This window comes from Eublepharis macularius, chromosome 9, assembly GCF_028583425.1.
Source record: "Eublepharis macularius isolate TG4126 chromosome 9, MPM_Emac_v1.0, whole genome shotgun sequence".
Taxonomy (NCBI): Eukaryota; Metazoa; Chordata; class Lepidosauria; order Squamata; family Eublepharidae; genus Eublepharis; species Eublepharis macularius.
In genome coordinates this window covers 1216495-1242434 of record NC_072798.1, presented here as the reverse complement: position 1 = coordinate 1242434, position 25940 = coordinate 1216495, and the positions used below count along the sequence as shown (strand labels likewise).

At 58.2% G+C, this 25940-nt stretch overlaps 1 protein-coding gene across 8 annotated transcripts; it reads left to right on the top strand.

Moving 5' to 3' along the window:
- The first annotated feature begins 34 nt into the window (after positions 1–34).
- CPT1B (carnitine palmitoyltransferase 1B) lies at positions 35–25659 on the top strand. 8 transcript variants are annotated; one of them, XM_054987955.1, is made up of 19 exons: positions 35–225; positions 5373–5525; positions 6187–6326; positions 9134–9305; positions 10256–10357; positions 11516–11653; positions 12790–12867; positions 13276–13383; positions 13693–13777; positions 14920–15115; positions 15299–15487; positions 16466–16571; positions 16739–16855; positions 20466–20630; positions 21093–21227; positions 22532–22684; positions 23527–23640; positions 24175–24267; positions 25318–25659. In XM_054987955.1, exons 2-19 carry the CDS (start codon positions 5385–5387, stop codon positions 25405–25407), a joined length of 2322 nt encoding a protein of 773 aa, XP_054843930.1. In that variant the 5' UTR covers positions 35–225; positions 5373–5384; the 3' UTR covers positions 25408–25659. The 8 variants fall into 8 exon arrangements, with proteins under 8 accessions (XP_054843930.1, XP_054843934.1, XP_054843931.1 ...); XM_054987959.1 differs by lacking the exon at positions 35–225 and adding an exon at positions 285–305; XM_054987956.1 differs by lacking the exon at positions 35–225 and adding an exon at positions 516–663.
- The last annotated feature ends 281 nt before the right edge of the window (positions 25660–25940 follow it).

Here is a 25940-nt window from a genome sequence, read left to right as displayed (position 1 = left end):
CTCACAACTTCCCAAGGTCCCTCCTGGCCACTCTTCGCAACAAGGCCGCCACTGAGCCAGGCGAAGGGATCCAGCACTGCGCAGAATCCAAGCCCCAGGAGGGAGCCAGCGGATTGCATTGCTCCCTCCCAAGAAACTTGCATTAACTTCTCGGGGGGGGGGGGAGCAGAGCCCCCATTTGCTCAGCTTCTGGCCCTGGCCCTCCCAGGCAGAATTTGGTATTTGGTAAGTGCTGTGCATGTTCTGTCCAGTAGCCCAGGGAGGACCACAAGAGGGTCACAAACCAACAAGCATCCAACCGGCAGGTGAGAGAAGCAGCCCTGGCCAAAAGTCTTCCTTCTCTGCAAATAGGAAAGGCCCGGAAATTCTGTCCGGGTTGAGCTGGCCTGTTAGGGCTACACCAAGCTGCTGCAGCGGGCGGGGCGAGGGGCGGGGGGCCTCCTCCTTCCACGGAAGACGGCAAGGCCATCCTGAGCCCTGCTCCCTCCTGTGTCTGGCTGGGCCACTGCGCGGCTGGCCAGAGGAGGAGCAGGCCCGCTGCTCAGGCTCAGAACCGAAGCCTTTGTAAAGCGGCACCGATCGAGTCCCTTCCCTTGGCAGGGCCTCGAGCGCCCCCAAGCACTTCGCGTGCCTTCACAACAACCCTTTCGAGTCGGCTGCCAGGTGGGAGGCCAAAGGCCACCTCCCTCCGTTCTCAGCTCAGGTCAGGGTGAGCCGAGGCCTCCCGCTCCTGCAGGCACCCAAGCACCCCCCCCCCCCGCCCCGCCTGAGGGCCAAAGGGGGCCAGTTTTGGAAGCGGGCTCCTTTTTTCATCCGGAAGGGAAAGCGAAGCCTTCTTGATTTCAACCTGCCTCTGGTTATCCTACGAACTTCTGCCAGCTGCAAGACAGGCAAAATTGTTTGCATCAGACCGAGGGAGAGGAAATGCTGGGGGGGGGGGGGGAGACAAAGCCGGAAGGTTGGGCCGGGCCAGGCAAAAGACCCCTGGTGGGGCGGGGGGCAGGCTGGCCGGCCCAGCTCCGCACCTGCCGGGCTGCAGCCTGAGCGGCCGAAGGGCCCCTCCCAAGGGCGGCCCGGCGGGGCAGGGTCTCCGAAGCGCCTTCGGCCGGCTGCCGAGGCCCCTCCCGGAGGAGGCTTGTCTGCGGCCAGCAGGGCCACGGGGGCGGGAGGCTTCCCTGGCCCCTTGAAGGCGCCCCTCCCGCCTGCGGCCGGGGCCACGGGGCTCGGCCTCCTCCAGACGCCCTTCCGGCCGCCTCCCGCCGCTCCGGAGACGGGCCCGGCTGCAGGCAGCTGCCTCGCCCGCGGCCCAGGGGAGCGAAGGGGAAGGGCGCAGGTAGGCTCCGGCGGGGAGAGCAGGAGAGCCGCCGCGGCCCCTGCAGGCGCTTCCCTTGCCGCCGCCTGCCAGACGGCGCGACCCCGCCGGCGGAGGAGCGGCAGCCCCTCGCCCCCCGGCCCGCCACGGGCGGCGGAGGCGTCGGCCTGCCTTCCTGCCGCGGCCCGCGGCCGGGCGGGCTTCGAGGGCTCCCCAGCGGGCCAAGGCGCCTCGGCGGAGGGCGGCGCCCCGGGCTGGGCCTCGGGCGCGGCATGGAGCTCCCGCGCTGCGAGGCGGCCTGCCTGAGCGCCGCTTGCCGGGCTGTGGCTCCGGCCGCCGCTCCTCCGAGCTGACGGGGTGGCGCCGCCTCGCCCTTGGCTGCCCCGCGGCCACGGCCTTGCGAGCAGAGCGAGCGGCCTTCTGCGCCTCGGGGGACGGCGCGGGCCCGGCCGTCGGGGGCCGCCTCGCAGGCGCCGGAAGAGCCCGCGGAGGGACAGCGCCTGTCCCGCCGGCCGGCGCTTCGTCCCTCGGGGCCGCTTCGTGGGGCGGGTCAAGGTGCCCTCCCAGGCCCGGAGAGGCGCGCCGGCGCCGCCGCCCCCGCTGGCAGCCCCTGCCCTGCCCTCCCGCCCGGCGCCCGGAGGGGCTTTGGCCGCGACCTCTCCGAAAGGGGGTGCCCGGTCAGGCTGCGGGGAGGCGAGGGCCCAGCAGGGCGGCCGGAGGCCGGGGCGCTGCTCCTCCCGAGTCCCGAACACGGCGCTGCAGCGCGGAGGCCGAGCGAGCCGCCCGGGGCAGAAGCTCCGTGCGGGACCAGCCGCCGCCCCCCCCCCCCGCCCGGGCTCCCTCGGCTCCGGCCCGGGCCTTCTCCTCGCGCTTGGCCCCTGCCCCGCTCCGCGTGACGGAAGCCGCGCTGCCAAAGCCCCCGCCAGGCATCGACAAGGGCCCCTGCCCGCCCTCCGGGAGTCGCCCCTCCGCAGCAGAGGGCCGGGCGGCCGCCTTCCCAGGAGGGCGCGACACAGAGCAGAAGGGGGAAGGGGCGAGAAGACCCCCCCCCCCCCGCCAGGGCCCTTCGGCAGGGCAAAGACGGCCGTGAAAGAAGCGGGTACTCAGGAGGCGGGGGGGGGGGCGCCGCTTGGGGACCTCAACGGGGAGCTCCTCTGCTTGGCCGGAGGGGGCGGGGCAGGGGGGTGGGGTGGCCTTGAGGTGGGGGCTCTGGCCGGGTCTTGTCTGCACGTTGCAGGGAATGCTTTGGGATTGTCTCGCCCTAAACCTTGAGGATGGGGCAAGATGGAAACAGTCGGGGTGCGGGGCTGTTTTCTTGACAGCCGCCTTGGACAGGCTGGCTTTGCAGAGGCGGTCACGTGATTTAAAAGGCGGCTCAGCACAGGCCTGCACGCGCCAATCAGGAGGGCGCAGATGCCTGCCAGACTGGTGGGCGTGGCAGATGCGCGATTCCTCCTTTGAGGAACCTCCTGATTTAGACAGACAGCCCTGCTTCCCCCCCCCCCGCCCCCAAGGGAGACCCAAAGCAACTTCCAGCATCGTCGTCCCGGCCTCTCTTTTATCCTCACACCCTAGGTTAAGTGGAGAGATGGTGACTAGCCTAAGGTGGTGCAGGAGGGATTCGAACCCGGGTCTTCCAGATCCTAGTTTGACAGGAGGACAGTGAGAGGAAAAACAGATTTAAAATGCTGTCTGTTGACAGTAGAGAAGAGCAAGAGTCCAGTAGCACCTATAAGACTACCACCATTTGTGGTATGAGCTTTCGTGAGTCACAGCTGTTAGAGGTGCTACTGGACTCTTGCTCTTCTCTACTGTCAACAGACAGACGAACACAACGGCCCGCCTTGATCTGTCCTTCGGCAGGTAGAGTCCAGCACAACGTAAGCCAGGACTGAGTATGTCTCTCGCTTTTTGCGGGATCTTTTGCATTGGTAATATTGCTGACCTCCCCCAGGCCTTGGGGGGCGAGTCGGGCTGCAAATAACTTCTGCTGGAAGTTCAGCTTGTCTTCTTGTGTTACAGAGGGAGGGGCTCTGCATTCAGAAGGCAAAGGGGTGTAGTGAGGGCAGCAGCTCTACCTGCTGGATTTCCACTGTCATGCCGCCGTTCCTTTGCCAAGGGTGGCAGCGCCACATTCTGCTGGGGCAGTTGCAGGTGGCTTGAAATGGAAGACCCCGGCTCTGGGGATTCCGTGGCAGTTGGGGGCTCAGAGGGAGGCCTCGGCAAGGCGTCCAGCCCCAGGTGAAGCTCTGTGTACCAGGCACAAGGGCGGCATTGGCTGCCCCGGGTGGAGAGCTGGGATCCATCAAGGGTGCCTCGAGTCTCCCCTGCGTACCTGGGCCCCCTGGTGCTGTGGTGCCGGCCCATGTCTGCGTCTGGACTGCCAGGGCTGCCCTCCTTTTCCCTGGCAGGGCTCCTGAGCCTATGGCCGCTACATGACAGGGAGAAACTGCGCCTTCTCCTGCCGGGCTGCCCTTCAGAATACTCTGGGGCTGCTGCCTTCGTGGCAGGTGGGAATAGCTCCACTCCCTGCAGTTCTGCCTGCTTCCTCGGCACCGTGGACAGGAATTGAAGCAGACAGGCAGAAATGGTGGAGCTTTCTATTGTCACGTAAAGGGGGCTTGTCTCTTGATCCTGCTCTAGAACTCAGGCCTTAAGGGGAAGGGCCTTGGAGCAGCCGAGCTGAGGGAAGGGGCGAAATACCAGGTGGCTCCGACTTAGAGCTCGGGGGGGGCAGCCACATTCTCCCCCAAGGCAGCTCCCCCTGTGCCTAGTCATCACCACCCTAGCCGTGGACTCCACTCTCAGACCCTGCAGGGGCTCAGGTGGGGGTCGGCCAGAGCATCCTTTCCCTTTCCAGGTGTCAAAATAAAGCCGGAGTCCACCTGAAAGGCACCAGGAGTTTTTGTGAGTCAGATCACTTGATCAGATGCACAAAGTGCACCTGTAAGGCAAATATGTGTATACTCTAAGCGGTGGTGGTGGAGACCCCTCTTGGATTTTGCTGCTCCAGATTAACTCAACTGCACCCCTCAAATTTTATCATCATCATCGTTATCGTTTTATTTATGTCATTTGTAGTCCGCCTTTCTCACTGAGACTCAAGGTGGATTACTTAGTGTGAGATTAGCACAGTCACTATCAAGAACATTTCAGTAAACAACGCCTAAGGGTATACAAATGCAAGTTTACAAAGACACAACATCAGATGCAAAATAGTGAAGAGTCCAGTAGCACCTTCAAGACTAACCAACTTATTTGTAGCATAAGCTTTCGAGAACCACAGCTCTCTTCATCAGATGCTAGATCTATAACATCAGATGTCATCACAATCAGATATTTGGTTGGGAATTTTTTAGTCCCTCGTTGACTCTGTTTTTATCCAAGAATCTAGGAGTCAATGAACTCTCGCTTTAGTACGTGGCAAGTTCCAAGTAGTGTGGCTGTTGGCAACTGTCCAGTTATTACCCTGCCTATGCCAATATGACCTAGATGTTTAGTTAGTCCTTTATGAATTGCACCTAGCGCTCCCATCACCGCTGGAATAACAGCTGTATGTTTCTCCCAGAGATGGTGAACTTCAAATCTTAGATCTTGATGTTTTGTTCTCTTTTTGATCTCTTTTTCCTCAATTTGATTGTCACCTGGGATTGCCTCCTCCCCCTTGTCGAACCACTCTACGGTGGTCTGTGGCAGGGCAGTTCAAGATACTTCCGCCCCTGTGGTCCGTTGCTGGCTAAAGTCAAACTGCCTGCCACAGGGGCTTGGCCTGGACATAGCCGGGGTGTGTGTGTGGCCTGTATCAAGGAAGGGATGCAGTAACCTCCCAGGCTGCTGGTGGCTGGGAGAGAGCCAGGCCTTGGTGGGGCTTCAGGGGGAGCTTAGCTGGAGAGCCCAGCAGTGTGTCTCCCTTGCGCAAGCTCCATGCATGGTGCTGGTGATGCTTTCTGGGGCAGTCTGTGCCAGAAGTGACAGGATTGGGGTGAGCATGGCCCTCTCTGGCTTCCCAGACCTTTTGTGCTTGGTGTGGCTCCCATCTCAGCTTTCTGCCCATTTTCAGAGACCCTCCAAGATGGCGGAAGCCCACCAGGCCGTTGCCTTCCAATTCACAGTCACCCCCGAGGGTGTGGATTTCCGGCTGAGCCGCGAGGCCCTTAAGCAGATCTACTTGTCAGGCATCTCCTCCTGGAAGAAGCGCTTTATCCGCCTCAAGGTGAGGAGTGGCCTTGCGTGGCCTTGTGTGGCTTTGTGCGGGATGGGGGTCTTTGGGGGATGTGTGTTTCTCAGGGAAGGCCCCATTAAGCCGTCTAAGGACTGACAGAATGCAGGGAAGACTGAAAAGGGGCTTACGCTTGGAGGGTTTTCTGGACTCTCTTCCCAGGTACAAGTCCCATTGTCAGCGAAAGCACCCGACACGCACGAGGTGGGGTGGGAATCCGTCTGCAGCCTGGGAGAGGCCAGCCCTCCCCTCTGAGGCTCTCCTGGGCAGCAGCTCCGGCAGCTCCTGGCCCCTCAAAGCCAAGGGCTGTGCCTCCTTATGGTGCTGCATGTGTGCAATTAGCAAGCAGGTGCAGCGGTCCTTGTGCATTTCAAAGTCCTTTTACATGTGGTGGCCTTTTGCTAGGAAGAGGAAGGTTGGAAAGGGGAGCAAGAAAGGTCCCTTGGAGTTGCCAGGGAAAGGGGAGGGACAGCCTAGACGGGAGGAGAGGGAAGAGGCTCAGCAGGCAGGCTGGAGCAGAACCAAGAGGAGAGGGGTGCCCACAGGTGCCAAATGCGGCAGAGAGAGGCTGAAGCCCCTTAGGCCCAGAACCAGTTCTGCCTGTTCCTGCCCCCATTGCTTGCGTGGCCTCCCCTGACACGCCTGATTTCCACAGAACAGCATCTTGACAGGGGTGTATCCCGGAACCCCTTCGGGCTGGCTGGCGGTTTTCATAGCCACACTGGGTTCCTTGTACCTCCGCAAGGATGTGTCCCTGGGGCTGATCTTCTGCATCCGAGAACGCCTGCCCACGGGGTGAGTCACTTTCCATCTTCTTGGCATGCTCAGCGGGAGGCGGCTGGGCTCCCAGTGGCAAGTAATCGGGCTCCGAACGCCAGGAGGTGAGGGGCCTCGGGGCTTTCTATAATAAGCCACAGAGGGGAGGGGCGCTGCCATCATGGGGGGCTCTGCCCAGGTCGAAATCCCTGGCCTGGGAGGCCAGCTTTACTTTCTCCCCCCTCCCCCCCCGCCCTGCCTCTGGACTCCCTGCTAGCCAGGCCTTCTGGCCAATAAGTGGTTTGGCGTTCCCAAATGAGGCTTCAGGTGCCAGCCAAACTTGCCCTTCCCTTTCAAATGTTGCTGTAAACTTTTAATACTGGTATTTATTTGATACAATAAAATTAATATGCATAATAGCCAATGTGTCTGTCCAAACCCTAAAGCCCAAGCTGGATTAAGAATCCTCTTTCTCACCCTCTGCTGCAAGATCTGTCCTTTGCACAAGTTTCGACCATCAGGAGCCTAACCTGGAAGGGGCTATAGTTTGGTGGTAAGCTAGGGTTGCCAACCTCCAGATGGAGTCTGGTGATCTCCTGAAGTGATAACTGATTTCCAGACTACAGTACAGAAGAGTTAACTGTGTTAGTCTGTAGTGGCAAAATAGCAAAGAGTCCAGTAGCATCTTTAAGACTAACCAACTTTATTGTAGCAGAAGCTTTCGAGAACCAGCGCTCTCTTTGTCAGATCCATTGATGCATCTGACAAAGAGAGCTGTGGTTCTTGAAAGTTTATGCTACAATAAAGTTGGTTAGTCTTAAAGGTGCTACTGGACTCTTTGCTGTTTTGTTACTTCTTCGTTCCTTGCCGTTCTCCAAGGCTGTTCTGCTCTGGGTCTCTGGACTCTTTATTTGGCATGTTCAGCTGAGAGCCCTGGCTAGTCCTGCTTCTAGCCTGCGTTATAGGTTTGCCAACCACCACCAGGTGAGGACTGGAGATCTCCAGGAATGAGTGGTTCCCAGACTGCAGAGATCAGTTTGTGATGAATTATCTAATTTGCACTTAGACTAGAGATCTGTTCTGCTCAGCTCTGGGAATGTTTTAGCTTATACAGCTGCAACCTCCAGTTGATTTTGTTTAAGACAAGAACATCAGATGAGCCCTGCTGGGTCAGAGCAGAGGCCCATCGAGTGCCCAATCCCACCTCAGACAGCAGACAGCCAGTTATTCTGGAGGGCTGACAGAAGGGCAGAGAAGCCACGGCCTTCCCCTGGTGCTGCCACCACCACCGGTATTCAGAGGTTGACTGCCTCTGGCTGTGGATGTTCCCTTCAGTCCCCATGGCTAGTAGCCATCAGTGGGCCTTTCCTCCACGAATCCGTCCAGTCCCTTCCTGAAGTTCTCTCTGCCTGTGGCCATCCCTGCATCACCTGGCAGCAAATGCCACATTTTAACCATCTTTTGTTTGGTCTGTCCTCCATCGATTGCCCGTCAACCTCATTGGATACACTCAAGCTGACTGCAGACTTTCTGCACACAAAGCGGATGCTCAGCCACTGAGCCGCAGCCCCTCCCTAGCACAGCGTGGAGAGCGACGGAAGGCGCCAGCGTGTGCCTGGTGTCCTTCGGAAGGACCTTTGTGCCCTGCGGAGGGAGGGGCAAAGCTGCCTTCTGGAGGGCTTTAATCAGCAGAGTACATTATTGAGCATTGGAATAGAATAAGAACAGGCCCCAGTGTTTCGCTCTAGAAAAAATACGTTACTACATATCAGGATAAAAAGGTTACATTAATGATAAAATAAGGAATATCTATCTAACTATCTGCTACATTTTGATGGTCAGACTAAAAATATACTAAGACAAAGAGTGACTACATTGAACAAAAGACTGACTAATAGCAACAACAACCACAACAACATTTGATTTATATACCTCCCTTCAGGACAACTTAATGCCTACTCAAAGCAGTTTACAAAGTATGTCATTTTTATCCTCACAACAATCACCCTGTGAGTTGGATGAGGCTGAGAGAGCTCTGGTAGAGCTGCAACTGGCCCAAGGTCACCCAGCTGGCTTCAAGCAGAGGAGAGGGGAATCAACCCCGGCTCTCTCCAGATTAGAGTCCCGCTGCCCCACTACACCAAACTGAACAAAGAGCAATTAACCTTCAGTATAAGTTGCTAGTTGATTGCTCCTCCCCGGTAGACTGGTTCCCCAGTAGTGAATCCCGGATCTTTATTACACTCCCCTTTCTATGGTGGGAAACTTAACTCGACAGCTAAGTGGTCCTGTGCTAATGAGTTGATTAACTAAGTAACACAACAACAATATAACACATGACTGAACATGAGGCACTTGCTAAAATCTCAGCATCTCCCCCCCCCCACCTCATTTCGGAGGTGTATTTTGTCCTAGCCTTCCCTGGTGCTCAGCTCCAGTGCCAAAGAATATCTTATCAAAACCAGTATACAAGAACAAAGCCACACACACCCAGCGCTGACCTTCACATCGGTTGTGCAGAGACAGGAAATGGTGTCAGTCACAGCCTCCGCCAAAAGCAGTGCCCCGGACACCCTCGTGCTGGTTCTGCCTGCCTGGGGGTGGGGGGGCTGCATCTCTTGCCCACCTCCCAGCACACTTGTTCTCCCTTCTGCCCTTGCTCAGTCAGAGCTTAGAGCATTGTTGCCTCCCTTAGGGGCCAGCTGGGTGTGCCAGGAGATGTGTGTGGGGGGGTGTCACCTGTGTATTTGGGAGAAATACCCCTTGGAAGGGGTGCGTCCCTGGCTCCGTCAGCCGCTGCGCTCCCTCCCGGGGCGGCTTCACCTCCCTCTTGTCTCTTCCTGCAGTGGCTGTTGGAGCCTGCGCAACCGCACCCTGCTGAGCACCATCTTGTTCTCCTCCGGCGTCTGGATCTCGGGCGTCCTGCTCTGCCGGAAGACGCTCAAACTGCTGCTCTCCTACCATGGCTGGATGTTTGAGCCTCACGGCAGGACCAGCAGCACCACCAAGATTTGGGCGGTGAGTCATTTGTTTGTTGGGGAGGAGCCCCGCCCTGCAGAAGTGGGGCCAGGGGTTGGCCAGGCCCTCTGGGGCTTGTTTGTTTGCGTCAACATTGCGTGCTGTCCTCTGAGAGGTCTTACGTACAGGGAAGGCTTTCCTTCTGCCCGGTCTGGGCCTTGGTGACCCGACCCTGCTGCAAGATCTGTGTGTGGAATGTAGGGTTGCTCTGGATTGGGACCGTGGCCCATTCAAAGAGGGGACTTGAACCTTCCTGCCTGGGAGAGGGGGGGGGTGCTGCTTCCCCATTGGGGAAACAAGGGCAGCCCATCAGAACGTGAGATTTCCCCACAGGGGTGAAGAGCATCCCCTTCCCTGGGCCCTTTCAGGCCAGGACACTGGCTCGGGTTGACGGGGAGGCACAAGCCCTCTCTGGGCGCGCCTGTGACCTGAATGGGCTTCTGCGCCCGCCTGGAACAGCCGTCCCAAGCACAGAACTCCTGGTGCATGTCTGAACGCCAAGACCCACAAAGGGTGGGAGGCCCTGAGCTTGTGTGCGAATGAGAGCTGGCAGCAGACCAACGTAGCAGACCTGGGGAGGGGGCCGTGGCTCCGTGGCGCAGCTTCTGCATGGCCTGCGGGAGGCCCCCCGGTTCAGTCTTCAGAATCTCCAGGGGAAAGGATCCGATAGGAGGTGACGGGAAGGACTTTTCTGCGCCCGAGACCCCGGGGAGCAGCTGCCAGCCTGAGAAGACAAGACTGATCTTGATGGACTCAACAGTCAGAGGCTGCTTAAGGCAGCTTCCTGTGTACGTACCTGGAATCCAGAGTTACCTGGGCCAGGAGGCTCCTGTCTGCGGATGCTGGAGTCAGCAGGCAGCACCCAGGGCAAGCGTGTTGTGCTCTCAGCTGCCAATAACGTCCGCCTTTCCTCCCCCCCGCCCCTGCCCCCCCCCACTGTCTTGGTGCAGGCCACGGTGAAAGTGCTGTCTGGGCGCCAGCCCATGCTGTACAGCCTCCAGGCCTCCCTGCCCAAACTGCCTGTGCCCAAAGTGGAGGACACCATCCAGAGGGTAAGTGGAGCCCTGGGCATGCTGCTGCTCAGGGGGCACTGATGGGGCAGGGCAGCGGGGCTGGCATGTTGGCTCTCTCGGGGAGGGGGGAGCACACCGACACTGCCCGGCACTCCCACGCCCCCTGCCTGCCGCTGCTCAGCAAGGCGTTCTAGGATTCTTTGTCTCCAGATCCTTTGGGGGCCGTGCCGCTCCCGAGCACAGCAGGGGCTGGGACGCAAACTGGGGGAAGGGGAGATCAGAGTCTCCGGTGGGGGCTCCGCTGGATTAATCGGTGAGGAGGAGCCATGCCGAGGGAAATGGGCAGCGGCTCTTCTGGGGAAGCCCGGGCTGGGTGGCCGTAAATCTAAGACCGGCACCGCTGCTGCGGTTGAGCAAGGCTGGTTGGGCCCAGCCCCCCCCCTGCCCCCGGCCAGGTTGCCTCAAGCGTTCCTGTCAGATTGCATCTTGGGTCCTGCCACTGGCAGCACGAGCCCAGGAGGCACTGCCAGCCCCGCAGGGAGCCAGCCCATCCCCTGCAGTGCCCCTCCTCACCGTGCTCGGGTGACTTGGCCGGACAGCCAACCCTGGCTATGAGTCCCTCCGGGAGGTCATGTCTGGCGAGGGGCTTGCCGTGGGAATTCCCCAAGGTGCAGCCAGGGAGGGGCCAGGGCTGAATGGGGGAGCGCCTGCTTGGTACGCAGGAGGCCTCCGTTCAATCCAGCGGGAAGGGATGGGAAAGCCCCCCCCCGAGTCCCTGGAGAGCTGCAGCCAGCCTGAATGGACAAGACTGACCTGGGCAGGCCAAGGGTCTGAGTCCGTGGAACGCAGGTGCGTGTGTGTCCCCACGGCCTGTGCCAGCGCTGCTATCTCAGGTTATTAGGGGACTTTTCAAGTCCCTCCTCCCCGCGTCTGTTGCATGTGCTGGCCCTGACTTCTTATCCAGCCAGTCTCGGAAGCTTCCTAGGACCATCGGGGGGGGGGGATTGTGCCCCCCCCGCTCCATAGAACGCATGCGCTCCAGGGATCGTTTCATGTGGGAGCCATGAATACCCACTCAATTTCCAGGGTAGGAGCTTTCGAGCCAGCTCTTGTGCTCCAAGGATGTGCCTCTATTGGGAGAAGTGCAACACACACACACACACCCCGCACACACTGGTTGCTTCCATCTCTCTGCAGTATCTGGAATCTGTTCACCACCTGCTGGATGCCGAGAGGTACAGCCAAATGGAGACCTTGGCCAGGGATTTCCAGAAGCAGGAGGCCCCTCGGCTCCAGAAGTACCTCATCCTCAAGTCCTGGTGGGCCTCCAACTACGTGAGTCCCTGCCCAGCCCAGCCCGCAATGGGTGCCTCCAGCTCCTCTGCACCCTCCACTCCCCAGCATGGCTTCTCCCGCCCCTTTCTGAGCTTCTCTTCCCTCCCCTTCCCCATGCCCTGGAGGCCCCCCTGGCCTCACAGCCCTGAGCTGGCTGTTGGCTGCCCCCACCGCCCAGCGTGGACGGACATTCCTTTGAAAACAGCCCAGAACCCTCCGCCGGTTCAAAACGCAGCCGCCAGCTATTGCTGCCCGGTGGGGGATTCATACGGAGATCAAATCACCCCTGTGTTGAAAGAGTTGCACGGGCTGCCCAGCACAATTCGGAGTGCCGGTTCTTCCCCTTAAGGACGTAAATGGCTCTGTGCCAGTGTACATGGAGGCCCGCCTCCACCCAGCCCACCCGCTGAAATCTTCTTCTCGAGCCCTGCTCGCTGTGCCCCTGGCTGCAGAAGTGGGGCAGGTGCCAGCCAGAGTGGGGGCTTTTCCAGTGGCCCCTTGCCTGTGGCGTGACTTCCCGCCACGAGGCTTGCTAGGCGCCTGTTGTGCTTTTCGTTAGGTGCCAGGCTGAAGCACATCTCTTGAGCCAGGCTTTTAGCTAAGGGGCTCCACCTTTCTAGCTGTCGCAGTGCCTGCTGCTGTCCTGCGGGCTGCTCTGCTGCACGGGCTGCTACGTTGGCCTCGGGTGGCTTTTATTGGCTGCTTTGACTGGGCTTCTTATTGACTTGGTCTTGATATGTTTTTATTGGTGTCGTTTCTTTTAATGGGTTTTACTGGCTGCTTTTTTCATTGTTACAAGTCACCCAGAGCAGGCCTGGAAAGACAGCATACGGTTTCTTTACATGGAAAAGGAATGTTCCGAAAGAGACAGCTGGGCCAGGCGGGAGTCCCCTACCCTTGCGGGCAGATTGGCCCTTCAGCTTACCAGGAATATTCCCACAGGGCCACCGCCCAGGCGGAGTATGCGGTGCCTTCATGGCCCTGCAAGCGTCCCTGGGGCTGGGTTCTGCTGGCTCCCGGGCACAACCCGCCGACTCCCCTCCCCTCCCCAGCTGGCGGCGCTCCCTGGGTGCCGCCGGCTGGCCTCCTCTGTCTCCCCTTCTTCTCCCCTGAGAGAGACTGTCCTTGCTTGACAGGTGAGTGACTGGTGGGAGGAATACATCTACCTCCGGGGAAGAGGCCCCATCATGGTGAACAGCAACTACTACGTCATGGTGAGTAAAGAGAGTTTCCGGGGGGGGGGGGAGCCGTGCTGGTCTGCAGCAGAACAGCAGGATTGGAGTCCAGGGGCACCTTAGAGGCCAACCAGATCTTCAGGGCGTGTGCTCTCGAGTCTCGGAACCCCCCTCTTCAGACACCAAGGAGGGAGCTCTGACTCTCGGAAGCTTACACCCTGAAAATCTGGTTGGCCTCTAAAATCTGGTTGGTCTCACTCACCGTGATTTGAGGCCCCTGGACCCACTTTGTGTGTGTGGACCCACTTTGGGCTGTGGGGCCACACACACACACACACACACACACACCCTGCCCTGACCAGTGGCCAGCAGCGGCGCTCAGTGGGGCAGCTGAGAAGAACTACACGCCGGCTTGCCTCTTGGTGACTCTTCTGCCTCTCTGGCTAGGATTTCCTGTATGCAACACCCACTCCGCTCCAGGCTGCTCGGGCGGGCAACGCTGTGCACTCCCTCCTGCTATACCGACGCAAACTGGACCGTGAGGAGCTGGCCCCTGTGAGTGGGGCGCATGGGGAGGCTCCAAAATGTTGGGGGCTCCAAGGCAACGGGCCTGAGGTCGCAAAGGCATCTGAGCCAAGAATCCCCTCCCGCTGCCTCTGGCCCTCTTCGGGAGTGCCATGTAAAGAGAGGAAGGCAGAGCTGTTGGCGGTCACGGGCTCATTGCAACGTGGGGTGGGGGTCACAAAAGCATCACCCGCTGGAGCTGGCGCAGGGGCACCCTTCCTGGCGGGCTTGGGCAGTGCCGTCTAGGAAGGAAGATGTAGGCACTGTTAAGAGCTACCCCCCTCCCCACTTTGCCGCCAGGTGATGGCGCTTGGCGTGGTGCCCATGTGCTCCTACCAGATGGAGAGGATCTTCAACACAACTCGCATTCCTGGCAAGGAGGCAGGTGAGTGGGGTAAGGAAAGCCGCCCAAGAGAGGCAGAGCCCGTGCCAGGGGAGAGCGGACCCCCCCCCCCAATCCACCACATGTAGGCGGAGCACTCGTGAACGTTCAGCACTTTCATTGTCGTCCAGAGAACTGCCTTGCGGGGCAGGATGGTGCAATTGGCCCAGGTTGCAGGGGGGCTGGGGGCTGAGCAGAGGGGGGCTTCCTAAGGCTACCTGGTGACTTGGTGGTTCAGGTCAGGGTCAGACCGAGGGGCTCCTGGTCCTTCACTCAGACTGTCCGTCTGGCCCAGAGAACGGCTGCTGAAACGCTCCAGAGGCGTTTTGTGGGGCCCGTGAAGTGGGAGAACGGGAGGGGCTCCCCTCGAGGCAGGGGGGCTGCCCTGGAGGCCTGCAGGCTCTTTTCTTTGGGGCTTGCACAGGGCAGGTGCCCAGGGACTGTGCCTTCCGTGGGGGAGAAGGGCAGGTGGGGTCTGAAGATTTACATCTGCCTGAAAGAGCGGGGGGGGGGGGGGGCTTAATCTGAGCTCAGCTGCATAAGCCAATTCGATGGTTACATGGTGTTTGGGGTGCGCAGGGGGGATATCGAATGAGGGCCAGTGTGGCGTATGGGATGAACGAGGATCTGGGGGAGCCAGGTTCGGATCCTCCCTCGGCCACGGAAGCTCTCCCTCTCGGCCTAACCTACCTCATATGGTCGTTGTGAGGGTAAAACGGGTGAGAGAACCATGTGAGCAGGTTTGGGTGCCCGTTGGGGAGAAAAGAGGAGTCTAGAGATCTGAATTAATAGCAAGTTGAGCCTCTGAGCAACCGCAGAGGGCATTCCTCGCACTGCCCTTCTTCCCCACACTCCTGGCAGAGAAGAGGTGGCCCCCAGGGTGGCTGGCAGGGTTGTGCTTGGGCCCCCCCCCCCGAGGCCTCCCCAGCGCTGAGCCCAGAGTTCACCAGAGCCCCCGCCCCCTTCCTTCTGTATGATTTGGGGCTGCGAGAAGAATTCAGAAATCTTTGGACGGGAGGTACCCAGTTGTCAGAGAGGAGAAGCCCCGCCCCTCCCCGTGAGCTTGATGACCCCCCCCCCGCCCCCCATGAGTCCCACTTCCAGCATCTCTGGGGTCTCAGCTGAGTTGCTCTGCTGTTCTGCAGATTCACTTCTGCACCTGTTGGACAGCAGGCACCTGGCCGTCTACCACAAAGGCCGCTTCTACAAGGTGTGGCTGTACCAGGCGGGGAAGCTGCTGGGCCCTCGAGACCTGGAGCTGCAGTTCCAGCGCATCCTGGATGACCCGTCCCTGCCTCAGCCTGGAGAGAAGGAGCTGGCGGCCCTCACAGCTGGGGACAGGTAGCCCTTGCGGAAGGTTACGGGAGCGCGGGAGACCGGAGGGCTGGCGGGCGTCTGTCTCTCCCTAGCTCAGAGGGAATCCTGCCCTTCCCCAGAAGAGGCCAGCGGTCTTGGGAGTGGGCAACGGCAGGGCGGGGCGGGGAGAGCCTGTTTGGGAGGCTCAGTCTGTTCTGGGATTTTCAGACCTCCATGGGCCGAAGCGCGAGCCAAGTACTTCGGCCAAGGAAAGAACCGGGTGGCGCTGGACTGCATTGAACGAGCAGCCTTCTTCTTGACGCTGGACGAAGAGGCCTGTGGCTACGACCCGGAGGAGGAGGAGCAGAGCCTGGACAGCTTTGCCAAGAGCCTCCTGCACGGGCGCTGCTATGACAGGTGTGGCCTCGTGGGGAGGGGGCTCTGGGCCTGGCCGGCTGCTAGAGAAGCTGCTGCTGCGGCTGCTGCTGCTCCTCTTCAGTGAGGCCTGCAGAGGGAGTGATCCTCCTGGGGGTTGCCAGCTCCAGGTTGGGGGATGCCTGGAGATTTGGGGGTGGGGCCCTGGGGAGGGGAGGGACCTCCGTAAGGCGTAATGCCATAGAGTTCACCCTCCACTGCAGCCACTGTAGTGGAGATCAGGTGTCATTCTGGGAGCTCTCCAGGCCCCACCAAGAGGATGGCAACCCCCCTGGGCAGGGAGCCCCTTCCCTCAGCTCTGGATGTGGTTTGGTGTGCATGCCCAAAGCATCTGGCTGGCTTTGCCTGCGTCTCTTGCATTACGCTTGCTCAGGGTCGGTCCCTTCCAGCAAAAAAACCTCTAAAAATCGTGTGTGCGCGTGCGTGCTTTCAGTCCTCCGTAGCATGGGTCAGCCGAGCAGTTCCAGCAGGGAAGCTCAGGGCAGCTTGGACCGTGCCGGCACACGCCCACCTCTGGACTGCCTGGTCCCGGGGCCTGAACGTGTCCCCCTTGGCTGGTGGAAAGAGGGGGGCTTGTGGCAGCTCCGCTTCCTCAGGACTGGGTGGGCACTTGAGGAGCTGAGAGGGGAGAGGCTCGGATGGGGCTGACGGAGGGGGGTATGTGGATTGCTCGGACACTTTTTGTGAAGCAATATTTCGGGATTCCCTTTCCATGCACAAACGGAGAACTGACTCTTTTTCCAAAAGGTGCTTGGGACCCCCCCCCCCACCGTTAGCTCTTTCTCTTACCCTCCCCCACAGAGGGTAGCTCCACCCTAGCTCCACCCCTGGAGGAATACAGCCGGGCATTTCCTGCGGCTCCCTTGTTCCTGCCATGCAGTGGTCAACCGACTGACGCTCTCAATCCGCTTCACCCAGTTCCGTGTGTCAGTTCTGAAATGTTTGCTGTTCTCTTGGCAGGTGGTTTGACAAATCCTTCACATTGGTGGTGTATCGGAACGGCAAGCTGGGTGCCAATGCCGAGCACTCGTGGGCTGATGCCCCCATCATAGGGCACCTCTGGGAGGTGAGAAGCAGCCGGGGAACGGCTGTGCCCGTGGGGTGCCTTGCTTTGGCCGCGGGCGCAAGGGAACGGCGCAGGGCCCTGGGTGTCTCGCGGTCTGTTGCTCTGCCTCTGGCACGCCTTTCTCCTGACCCCGCCTCCTCCCTCCCTCCCTCCCTCCCTCTCCCCAGTTCATGCTGGCCACAGACCAGTTCCAGCTGGGCTATTGCGGCAGCGGGCATTGCCAGGGGGAGCCCAACACAGCACTGCCCCCGCCCCAGCGCTTGCAGTGGGACATTCCTGTGGAGGTAGGTCTTGCTTCCGTGCCCCCTAAGTGTTTTACTTCCAGTGTGTGTGTGTGTGTGTGGGGGGGTGACGCAGTCCCCCGTCCGGAGGCCTTGGGTAGAGCTCAGCTATGGAAGGTTGAGGGGGCTGTGGGGTTACTTTTGGGTCCCAAGCACGCTGGTCCCAGGAGGGCGCTGGCCTAGATGGACTGCTGGTCTGGCCCCGCAGGGCTGTCCTGCTCCAGGCAGCTCACAGGGCAAAAGCAATACAACCGGCCGTCCTCTGTATAATCGTCACTATTAAACCCGGCCCTGAAAAGCAGCCCTGAAAGCCCCTGGAAGGGGCTCTGTGGCAAGCAGCAGGAGGTGCTTTGGGCATCGGTCGGTCGTCACAGAGAACACCCACCGTGGCACGTGCATCTCTAGGCCTTTGGTCCACCTTCCCTGCTTTCCGGACCAGCATTTTGAGCAGAAATAAGAGAAGGCTCGAAGTGCCACGATCTTTCCCTGAGTTCTACAGAGGGAAGAAGGGAGGAATAGGAATCTAATAATGCTATACGGGTCGAAGGCGTTAATTCTCACACTGTGTTGCAAGATACAAAGAAATCCTAAAAGAGAGGGGGATGCCGCCATCGTAACGCTGCCTGAGCTCCTGCTCTGGCCTCGCCTCCCGGGCTCCACTGGGGCCAAGGGATGCTGCTGCACATCTCAGCATCAGTTGTGGCTGCGCAAAGGATTATTTATCCATGCCTTGTTAAAGCTTCCCAGTCATCCAGTGCTGAGATTTATAGTCCAACTCTGATAAGCTCCAAAGGCTTTTTTAAAATATATATATATATATATATATATATATATATATATATATATATATATATATATATATATATATATATTATTTTTTAAAACCAGATAAAGGGGCACAGAAGGAAAAAGGGGGGAGGGAGCAAAAAATACAGAGATTAGAGTGAAATGAAAATTAAAAATATGTATTACAAGGACTATCGAGAATGTAACATCCGTCTGGCCTTTAAAATATAGTTTCACGTTTATAACACAACCATACTCAAAAATATTTTTCCTTTTCATCCTTAAATCTCATTATTAGATCATCTATAAAATATTTTACCTTATTTATTAAAATACTTCTACAATGACAAATCTGTCCAAAACTATTAATCAATGTTTACTGTTTATTGAAATAAACTCCGATCTTTTTAATTAAGCAACATACTAAAATATAAAGATTTATTAAAATAAAACCCATAAGTAATGAGCAAGTGCACGCAACAAGGATTAACTCTCCTAATATCTCTCAAAAAAATCTGAGATTGATTTAAAATTGGATGTATTATGAAATTATTGAATTTTCAATAAGCGCGTGTACAAATATATTTTTCTCACGTAGATCTGCATGAGATTTCTTTCAGCAAAGCCCTCGTCTCCTGTCTGGGCGGCATCTTCTATACTAATTAACTGAGCTAGCTATTAGGGTATCTAAGACCTTTCTCACATGACAACAATATAAAAACATGATTGGTCTTTGGTTTAGCCACTTCTTTAGCTTTCCCATCATGTAAAATTCTACCTAGCTAAAAAGTGAAGCCCTGTTGCAGGTGAAGGATGTATGTCATAAATCATTGGAAGGTGACAGAAAAGTTAAATGAACATATCATAATTGGTCCATTCTAGTAATTCAAGAACCATATGTCTACTATTGTTCACTAATTTAATCGGTTGTCAAAGATAAAAGGCAAAATCAAAAAGAGTCCAGTAGCACCTTTAAGACTAACCAAGTTTATTGTAGCATAAGCTTTTGAGAATCACAGTTCTCTTTGTCAGATGCATGGAGGGCAAGAAGAAACTGGTCAGATATACAGGTGGAGAGGGGAGGGCGGAGTAGATGCAAACAGTAGCTTCTGATATGGAGATCAGTTTGCTTCTGTTAAGGAAGTCAGTTACTTCTGATAATGAGATAACCATTCATAGTCCCTATTCAATCCAAGCCTGACTGAGTCAAATTTACATATGAATTCTAATTCAGCAGCTTCCTGTTGGATTTTGTTTTTGAAAGGTTTCTGTTGAACTACAGCGACCTTTAAGTCCTTGATGGAATGTCCTGGTAGATTGAAGTGTTCTCCCACTGGTTTCTGGATGTTGCCATTTTTAATGTCAGATTTGTGTCCATTTAAAAGGAACATCTGTGTGGTTATACAACCTGTTGAAAAACTACATTAAAGTTCATACACAGTTCCATAGAATACACAAGTATAATGAGAAGATATTCTGATATCTCTGTATTCCTGTTACAACTGGACCCTTCAACTGCTCCCTCCCAGCGCGGAGACAGAATTGCCCCTTCCCACCTCTGGGCAGGTGCCTGTCACAGCTTTGCACAGGTCCCTGCTCCGTCATTTTTCTCCTTCCAGTTTAGGGATAGGCTCAGAGCCATCGAACATGCAGAGATATAGAGGTTGGCTCCTCTGAGGGTGGCAGTTTGGGGAGGTAAGAAGGATGAATGCCCCTCATTTCAAATCAGAAAAAATGTCAGCAGTTCTGGAGGCCTCGCTTCAAAAAGGATGTGGCCAAACTCGAGAGGGTGCAGAGGAGAGCGACGAGGATGATCAGGGGTCTGGAGACTGAGCCCTATGAGGAAAGGCTGAGGGCCTGGGGAATGTTTAGTTTGGAGGAGAGGAGGTTGAGGGGGGACATGATCGCTCTCTTTAAGTATTTGAACGGCTGTCATTTGGAGGAGGGTAGGGAGCTGTTCCACTTGGCAGCAGAGGGTAGGACTCGAAGCAATGGGCTAAAACTACATGCACAAAGGTACCGACTGGATATTAGGAAAAACTTTTTCACGGTCAGAGTAGTTCAAAGGCGGAATCAGCTGCCTAGGGAGGTGGTGAGCTCCCCTTCCCTGGAAGTTTTCAAGAAGAGGCTGGATGAATATTTGTCAGGGATGCTTTAGGCTCCTCCTGCATTGGGCAGGGGGTTGGACTAGAAGGTCTGTATGGCCCCTTCCAACTCCTGAGATTCTGGGATTCTGCCAGCTGTCAGGAACGTTGCTTCTCCCCCAGCAGAAGAGGGTTACCCTCTTCACTGGCTCCATGGGCAGGCCACACAGATCAAGAAGGGGGGGGGCTGATTCTGGTCCTGCTGGCTCCATGGCAGCAGGGGAGCTTGGGCAGGGCTGCTGCTGGCTTTAGCCAGCCCAGCCCAGAAGGCCTTGGCCCCTTCCCCAGAGAAGCAAGAGCACAGTCCGAGGCTGTCTTCTTATGCCTGTAGCCCTTCTTGCCAGCACTGGGCCCAGGTCTTGCTCAACGGAGAGGCCCAGACAGAAAACTGGCCCTAGGCTGTGAGAGGGCCACCGGGGGGGGGGGCTCCCTAGAGTCAGGAGTCCTCCTGCTGAGAAGACGGCCCCATCCCCACCGCTGCCCCCTTTCTCCAGCCGATGCCTCACTGCATCTTCTCCGTGCTGCTCTGAGCTTCGCTTGCATTCCTGGGGGAACGGGCAGAGGTGTGACGGGACGTGCTGTGCCAGGGGAGGGGAGACGGCGCCCGGTCTGGTCCCTGTGCCGGGGAGAGGGCTGGGGTGGGCGTGCCCCTTCACGTGCTCATCCCGGGTTGCTCTGTGCAGTGTAGGCTGGTCATAGATGCCTCCTACAGTGTGGCCAAAGCGCTCGCTGACGACGTGGACTTCCATTGCTTCCGCTTCGTAGACTTTGGCAAAGGGCGCATCAAGAAATGCCGGACCAGCCCCGACGCCTTCATCCAGATCGCCCTGCAGCTGGCACATTTCCGGGTAACTTCCACTGTGCCCCCCCCACCACACACACACACACACGCACACATCCCAGTGCTCTTCCTTCCCGTATTTCTCTCCAGCTGGCTGGTATAATCTCAGTGCCTAGATTAAGCCTTGCATTTATATGGTCCAGGGGGAGTAGAGCTAAGTGTGTGTCCTTCCTAAACCCCACAGGGGGCATGAATTCCCAGAAGAAGCTGTGCAGGGGGAGGGGCTCAATGGGGGGCAGGGGGCCAGGAAAAGAGGGCTTTGGGGCCATGATTTTGCAGGCCTTTTCTTGCCAGCGCCTCCGCTCCACGTGGGGAGTGCCTCTCCGCCGGTGCCTTTAATGCTAGGCTGCACCCTGGTTCCCGTGAGCCCAGGAAAACCCCCAGACGAGGTCTGCCACCTCTTCGCCTCTCTCTGACTCCCGGCTAGATCCAGCCTCACCTCCCCGTCTCTCACTGCTGCTTGCTGCAGGACAAAGCCTGCTTCTGCCTGACCTACGAGGCCTCCATGACACGAATGTTCCGGGAGGGCCGCACAGAGACGGTGCGCTCTTGCACCCGCGAGTCGACAGCCTTTGTGCGCAGCATGGCGGACCCGTACACCAGCGTGAGTTCTGAGCAGTTGGGCTGGGGGCCCCTCCTCATCCCTTTGGCCCGACCCCTCCCCAGGTGCCCCCTGCTGACAGAGGTCCGCAACAGGCAGGTTGTTTTGCAGTGGCTTTCTTGTCTCATGGGGTAGAAGGAAAAGAACCCAGGTGGAGGGCCAGAATATCACCGATGCGCTCTCTACGCTTCACTGTCCCATATGCCAGTTGCAAAAGATGCCAGAAGTCGCAGCCTGGTTGCCTGAAATAATTCCTTGTATTGCAACTCGCAGCCAATTCCATGCAACCAACAGAGGGAGTGGCCATCTCTGTCCTAAAGATGCTCTGAGCTGCCTAAAGTCCAACCCTGCTGAATTCTGGAAACCTCATAAAGAATATACTTGGAACACCACAGATGACTGCTGGGAGGGGACTCAGCGCCTCCCCAGCTCTGCAGCTCTTTGTTTCGGGGTGGGGGGGGGGCTTTTAGGCTGGTGAGAATCGGTGGGCTTGCAGGAAAGGGGGCTCCTAGCACTGGAGGGGGGGGCGTGAAAACCTCCTCTGCAAGAGCCCAGGCAGAGACAGGAGCCGGGAAGGTCTTCAGCAGAGATGCCCCCCCCTCCGGCTCCCAGATTCTCCTTTGCTCGCTGCTGTGGGAGGTGGGGGTGCTGAGCCAGGTGGGCTTCAGCTCTGACTCTGCAAGCCCCAGAAGCCCAGCCGTGGTTTTGTAGGGTTTGGGGCTCGTGGCAAAGCAGGCAAGCAGAGAGTGTGATCCTTGAAGGGGAAAAGGTTGGGCCGCTGTGGTGGGTCATGCAGCATCCCGACACAGGCACCCAATCTCACATCCAGCTTGAGTTAAAGCATTGTGCAAGCATTCCAGCTCACCAGATGTGCCAGCCAGAGGCAAGGCAGGCCCTTCGCCTCCTCTGGGGACTTCACATGCCCCAAAGTCTCTGTTTTATGGGGGGCACAGGCGCTGTGCATCAGAACGCAGTAGCCATGGCTCCCATTCCCAGAGGGCTTGCTCTGAAATCGGAAAGGCGAGCCCAGGTGTGAAGGCAGCAGAAGGCCTTGGAGGGGGGCCTCGGGCTCCAGTGTCCCGGGCTTTGGGGTTGAGAGGCCGGCAGGGTCTGCAAAGAGGCCTTCCGAACCACCCCCCAAACACACACCAGCCTCAGCAGGCAGCAGGCAAATACAGGTGCCACACCTGGGGAGGGAGGGAGAGGCGCAAGGAAGGGATTCGCAGGGGGGACCTCTGGCTCCTGCCCAGCAGTCTTCTCCAGGAGCCCAGGCCCGGCCCCTGAGCCCCCTCCGCCTTTCCCCACAGCCCTCGGAGTGCCTGCAGCTGTTCCGGGAGGCAGCCAAGAAGCACCAGCTCCTGTACCGCCTGGCCATGACTGGGGCCGGCATCGACAGGCACCTCTTCTGCCTCTACGTGGTGTCCCGTTACCTGGGAGTGGACTCGCCCTTCTTGGCCCAGGTGAGGACCCCTGTGAGGTCTGCCTCTCGACCCCCTTCAGCAAGCGTTGGGCCAGAAGTCGCCCTCCGGCCGGGTGGGCAGGGGGTCCCACAAGCAGCCTTGCCCAGGGTGGGGCAGCTGCTGTTTTCGCTCTCCAGAATTATCCATCCCTGCAAGTTGGTAGACAGTTCACAGTTAGGACTGCCAACCTTGTTTGGCTGGAGATCTCCTGGAATTGCAAGTGATCTCCAGGCCACGGAGATCAGTTCCCCTGGAGAAGATGGCTGCTTTGGAGGGTGGCCTCCAGAGCATTAGACCCCACTGAGGTCCCCCCTCTCCCCGAACCCTGCCCTCCCCACCAGTCAGGATCAAAGATGAAGCCAAGTGGGGCAGGGGGGGTCACTGCACATCCCTCCGTGAGCAGAGCTAGAGCCCCGGGCCCTGGGCCTGCCTTGGCCCTGCTTTGATCATGGAGCAGGTTGAACCAACAGGGCTGCTCTCTTCTCCCCCCCGCCCCCCCCCCGCCCCCCCCCCCGCCTGCCTGGAGCTTGCAGGCAGGCGCAGTCTGCTCTACACAAATGGCGCTTGGTCCAAGGAAAGGTGCAGCCATCGCCCACCCACCCCCCTCGGCTTGCTGCCCCTTTCCCCCTGCTGTTCCACTGTATGGGCTGGCCTCTCAATGGACTCCACCTGCTGAGCGCTCAGCCCAGGCAGAAGGGGATGCCTGGAGGGGGTCTGGCAAGCTGAGGTGGCCGGGCAAGGTCCAGTCCTTGCAGGCCCTTTGCCCCATGTGATTTGGGGGGGGCCAGGGTGGGGCAGAGGCACTCCAGCCGAGGCAGCGCTCACCCTGCCTGCATTCACAGGTGCTGTCTGAGCCCTGGCGCCTCTCCACCAGCCAGACGCCCCAGCAGCAGATCAAGATGTTCGACTTGGAAACCAATCCGGATCACGTTTCCTCTGGTGGTGGCTTCGGGCCGGTGAGTCCAACTTGCGCCACTTCCCTGGGCCCCACGTGTAGGTCTGTGAGAGAGAGAGAGAGAGAGAGACCACAGGCACAGCACACTGCAAGGGGGTGGGGAGGGGGTGCAGAGCTGGGGGAAAGGACAGCAAGCCCTGGGGGCTCATCCTCAGTGGGCAGGCGTGCCAGAGCATGGGACTGGATCTGCCCCCCACCAAACCCACTTGGGGCTGGACGGGTGTCTGCACAGAAAACAAAACACTCTTTGTTTTGAGATCGTCTCCTGAAAGTGCCCCGGTCGTGTTTTACACAGACATGAAGCTTGGAGGGGGGGGCGGGCTGCAGTCTCTCAAGCCAAAGGAAGCGCAGAGGCTTTTCTTCCCTGGGAAGCCTCTTCCGTGCTCCAGCTTGAGCTTGTACCGCTCTCTGCCTCCCATGCCTGCTGCCTTCCAGCCTGGGACCCCTCCCTCAGCCCGGAGAGGGTCCCCCTCCCCGTTTCAGGCCATGCCTCTGGCTGGGGCCTGACTCCCTGCTTCCCTGCCTGTCCCTGCAGGTGGCCAACGATGGCTACGGGGTCTCCTACATCATTGCAGGCGAACACCTCATCACCTTCCACGTCTCTAGCAAGCGCTCCAGCCCAGAAACGGTGAGTTGGTGTGAGAGAGCAGCCGGGCACTGGTGGGACTTCCAATAGCTACGGAGCCAAGGTTGCGGGGTGGGGGGTGGGCTCTCTCTGGGACTGGCAGTGCCATTTGAGAAGTCCATTTGAGAAGTCCCAGCAGCTGTGGCAGTGCCGTCCTGAGACTAGGAGCACAGCTTCTGAAGTGCCCTCATTTTCCAGACAGCCCGCATCGAGTGCCAGTTCCCAGATCTCCTCTCTTCTCCTTCTGCCCTGGAGGATCCTGACATCTGGCTGTGTCATGGCCCACCTTATAGACTCTTGCCTTGCTTTCCCCTGTTCCCCCCCACCCCGCCCGCCCCCGTGCTGCTGTCGGCAGAATGGCCAAGAGCAGGGCAGCAAGTGGAAGAGCAAAGCGCTCCCTGGAGCATGTGGCCAGAGTCACAGTGCAGCTCACGAAGGGCCTGTTCAGTTCCTTGCATGCGTGAGGCCACTCTGCTGCGATCTCACCGCCCTGCGGCTGCAGCCCTCGAGGATTTCCTTCCCCCACGAGTCTCCAGCACTCTCAGATCATCTCTAGGGGGCACACTCCATGTTCTTCCAGTCCCTGAGGTGGAGTGGCTGCTTAAAACCACAGAGACTTTTGAGTGGTGGCCCCTCACTTGTGCAGCTCCCTGCCTCTCAGCACCACAGAGTTTTGTTCCTAAGGGCTTTCCCCCCGGTGGTGTTCAGCTCTGGCATGCACTCTTTAATGCGATGTCTGCTGCTCCATTCACCCACCAGAATCTAAAAGCAGGAGGAAAATATTCCAAATGAATATGATGTGTTTTGTAGGCTGGTGTGCAAACAGAGGGTGTATGTGTGTGTGTGTGTATGTGTGTGTGCAATCCAGCCTCGGGGTCTCTTGTAACCCGGTCAGCCTGAAACTGTGAGTGCCGGACTGGGTGCTATTTAGGCCATACTTGCTGGCCCTGCAGGGGTACGTGGCTGACGCGATCTCAGTAGTCGATCTCCGTGGCCCTGAGAGAGCTCTGGAGGGGATGCTGGAGACCTTCTCTTCTCTTTCCCTCCCTGCAGGATTCCAAGCGCTTTGGGAGGAACATCTGCCAGGCGATGCTGGACATCGCAGCCCTCTTCGACACCCCGTCCAGAAAAATGGCCAACTGAGGCCTCCCCCCCCCCTGTGCCACTGAAGAAAACCCCAGCCACGAGAAAGCTGCCACTGGCTGTAGAGCTCAGCAGCCGCTGAAGGAGAAGTTGGTCCTTGGACCCCGTGTCAGAATTCAGCCTCCGCACGTCTTTCCCCTTCCCGCAGGGCGCCCCGCAACGGACCCGAGAGGCTGGGCAGGAGGAGGGCCTGGCGGGGGGCGGGGGGGAGTTGCTCTGATGTCAAAGCATAAAGGAGGGTTCTTTCTGGCTGCAGGTGTGTGGATGAGCAGGTGATTGGCGGGTCTCTCTGTGGGCGCTCCCTGTCCCAGGAGGCAGCAAAGGAGGAGGGGGAGCAGGCTGGTTTTTGTGGGAAAGAAGTTGTGAAGGGTTTCTGGCAGCTGAACGTCAGAGGATATCCGAAGAGCCCTGCAGGGACAGGCCAGGATGGGTCCCTAGAGCTGAGCACCCTATTTCCAGCAGTGGCCACCTACGCCACTGGGAGGCCCCCAGCAGGGCCCCCACGCCACCACCCTTTTCTGCCTTTCCCCCAG

Bases quoted from the DNA above. Each gene is read 5' to 3' on its own strand.
- CPT1B (XM_054987951.1), top strand. From the start codon at position 5,241: ATGGTGCTGGTGATGCTTTCTGGGGCAGTCTGTGCCAGAAGTGACAGG. The intron at 15,116-15,298 runs GTAGCCCTTGCG...TGGGATTTTCAG, and splicing joins GCCCTCACAGCTGGGGACAG to ACCTCCATGGGCCGAAGCGC. The intron at 22,685-23,526 runs GTGAGGACCCCT...CTGCATTCACAG, and splicing joins ACTCGCCCTTCTTGGCCCAG to GTGCTGTCTGAGCCCTGGCG.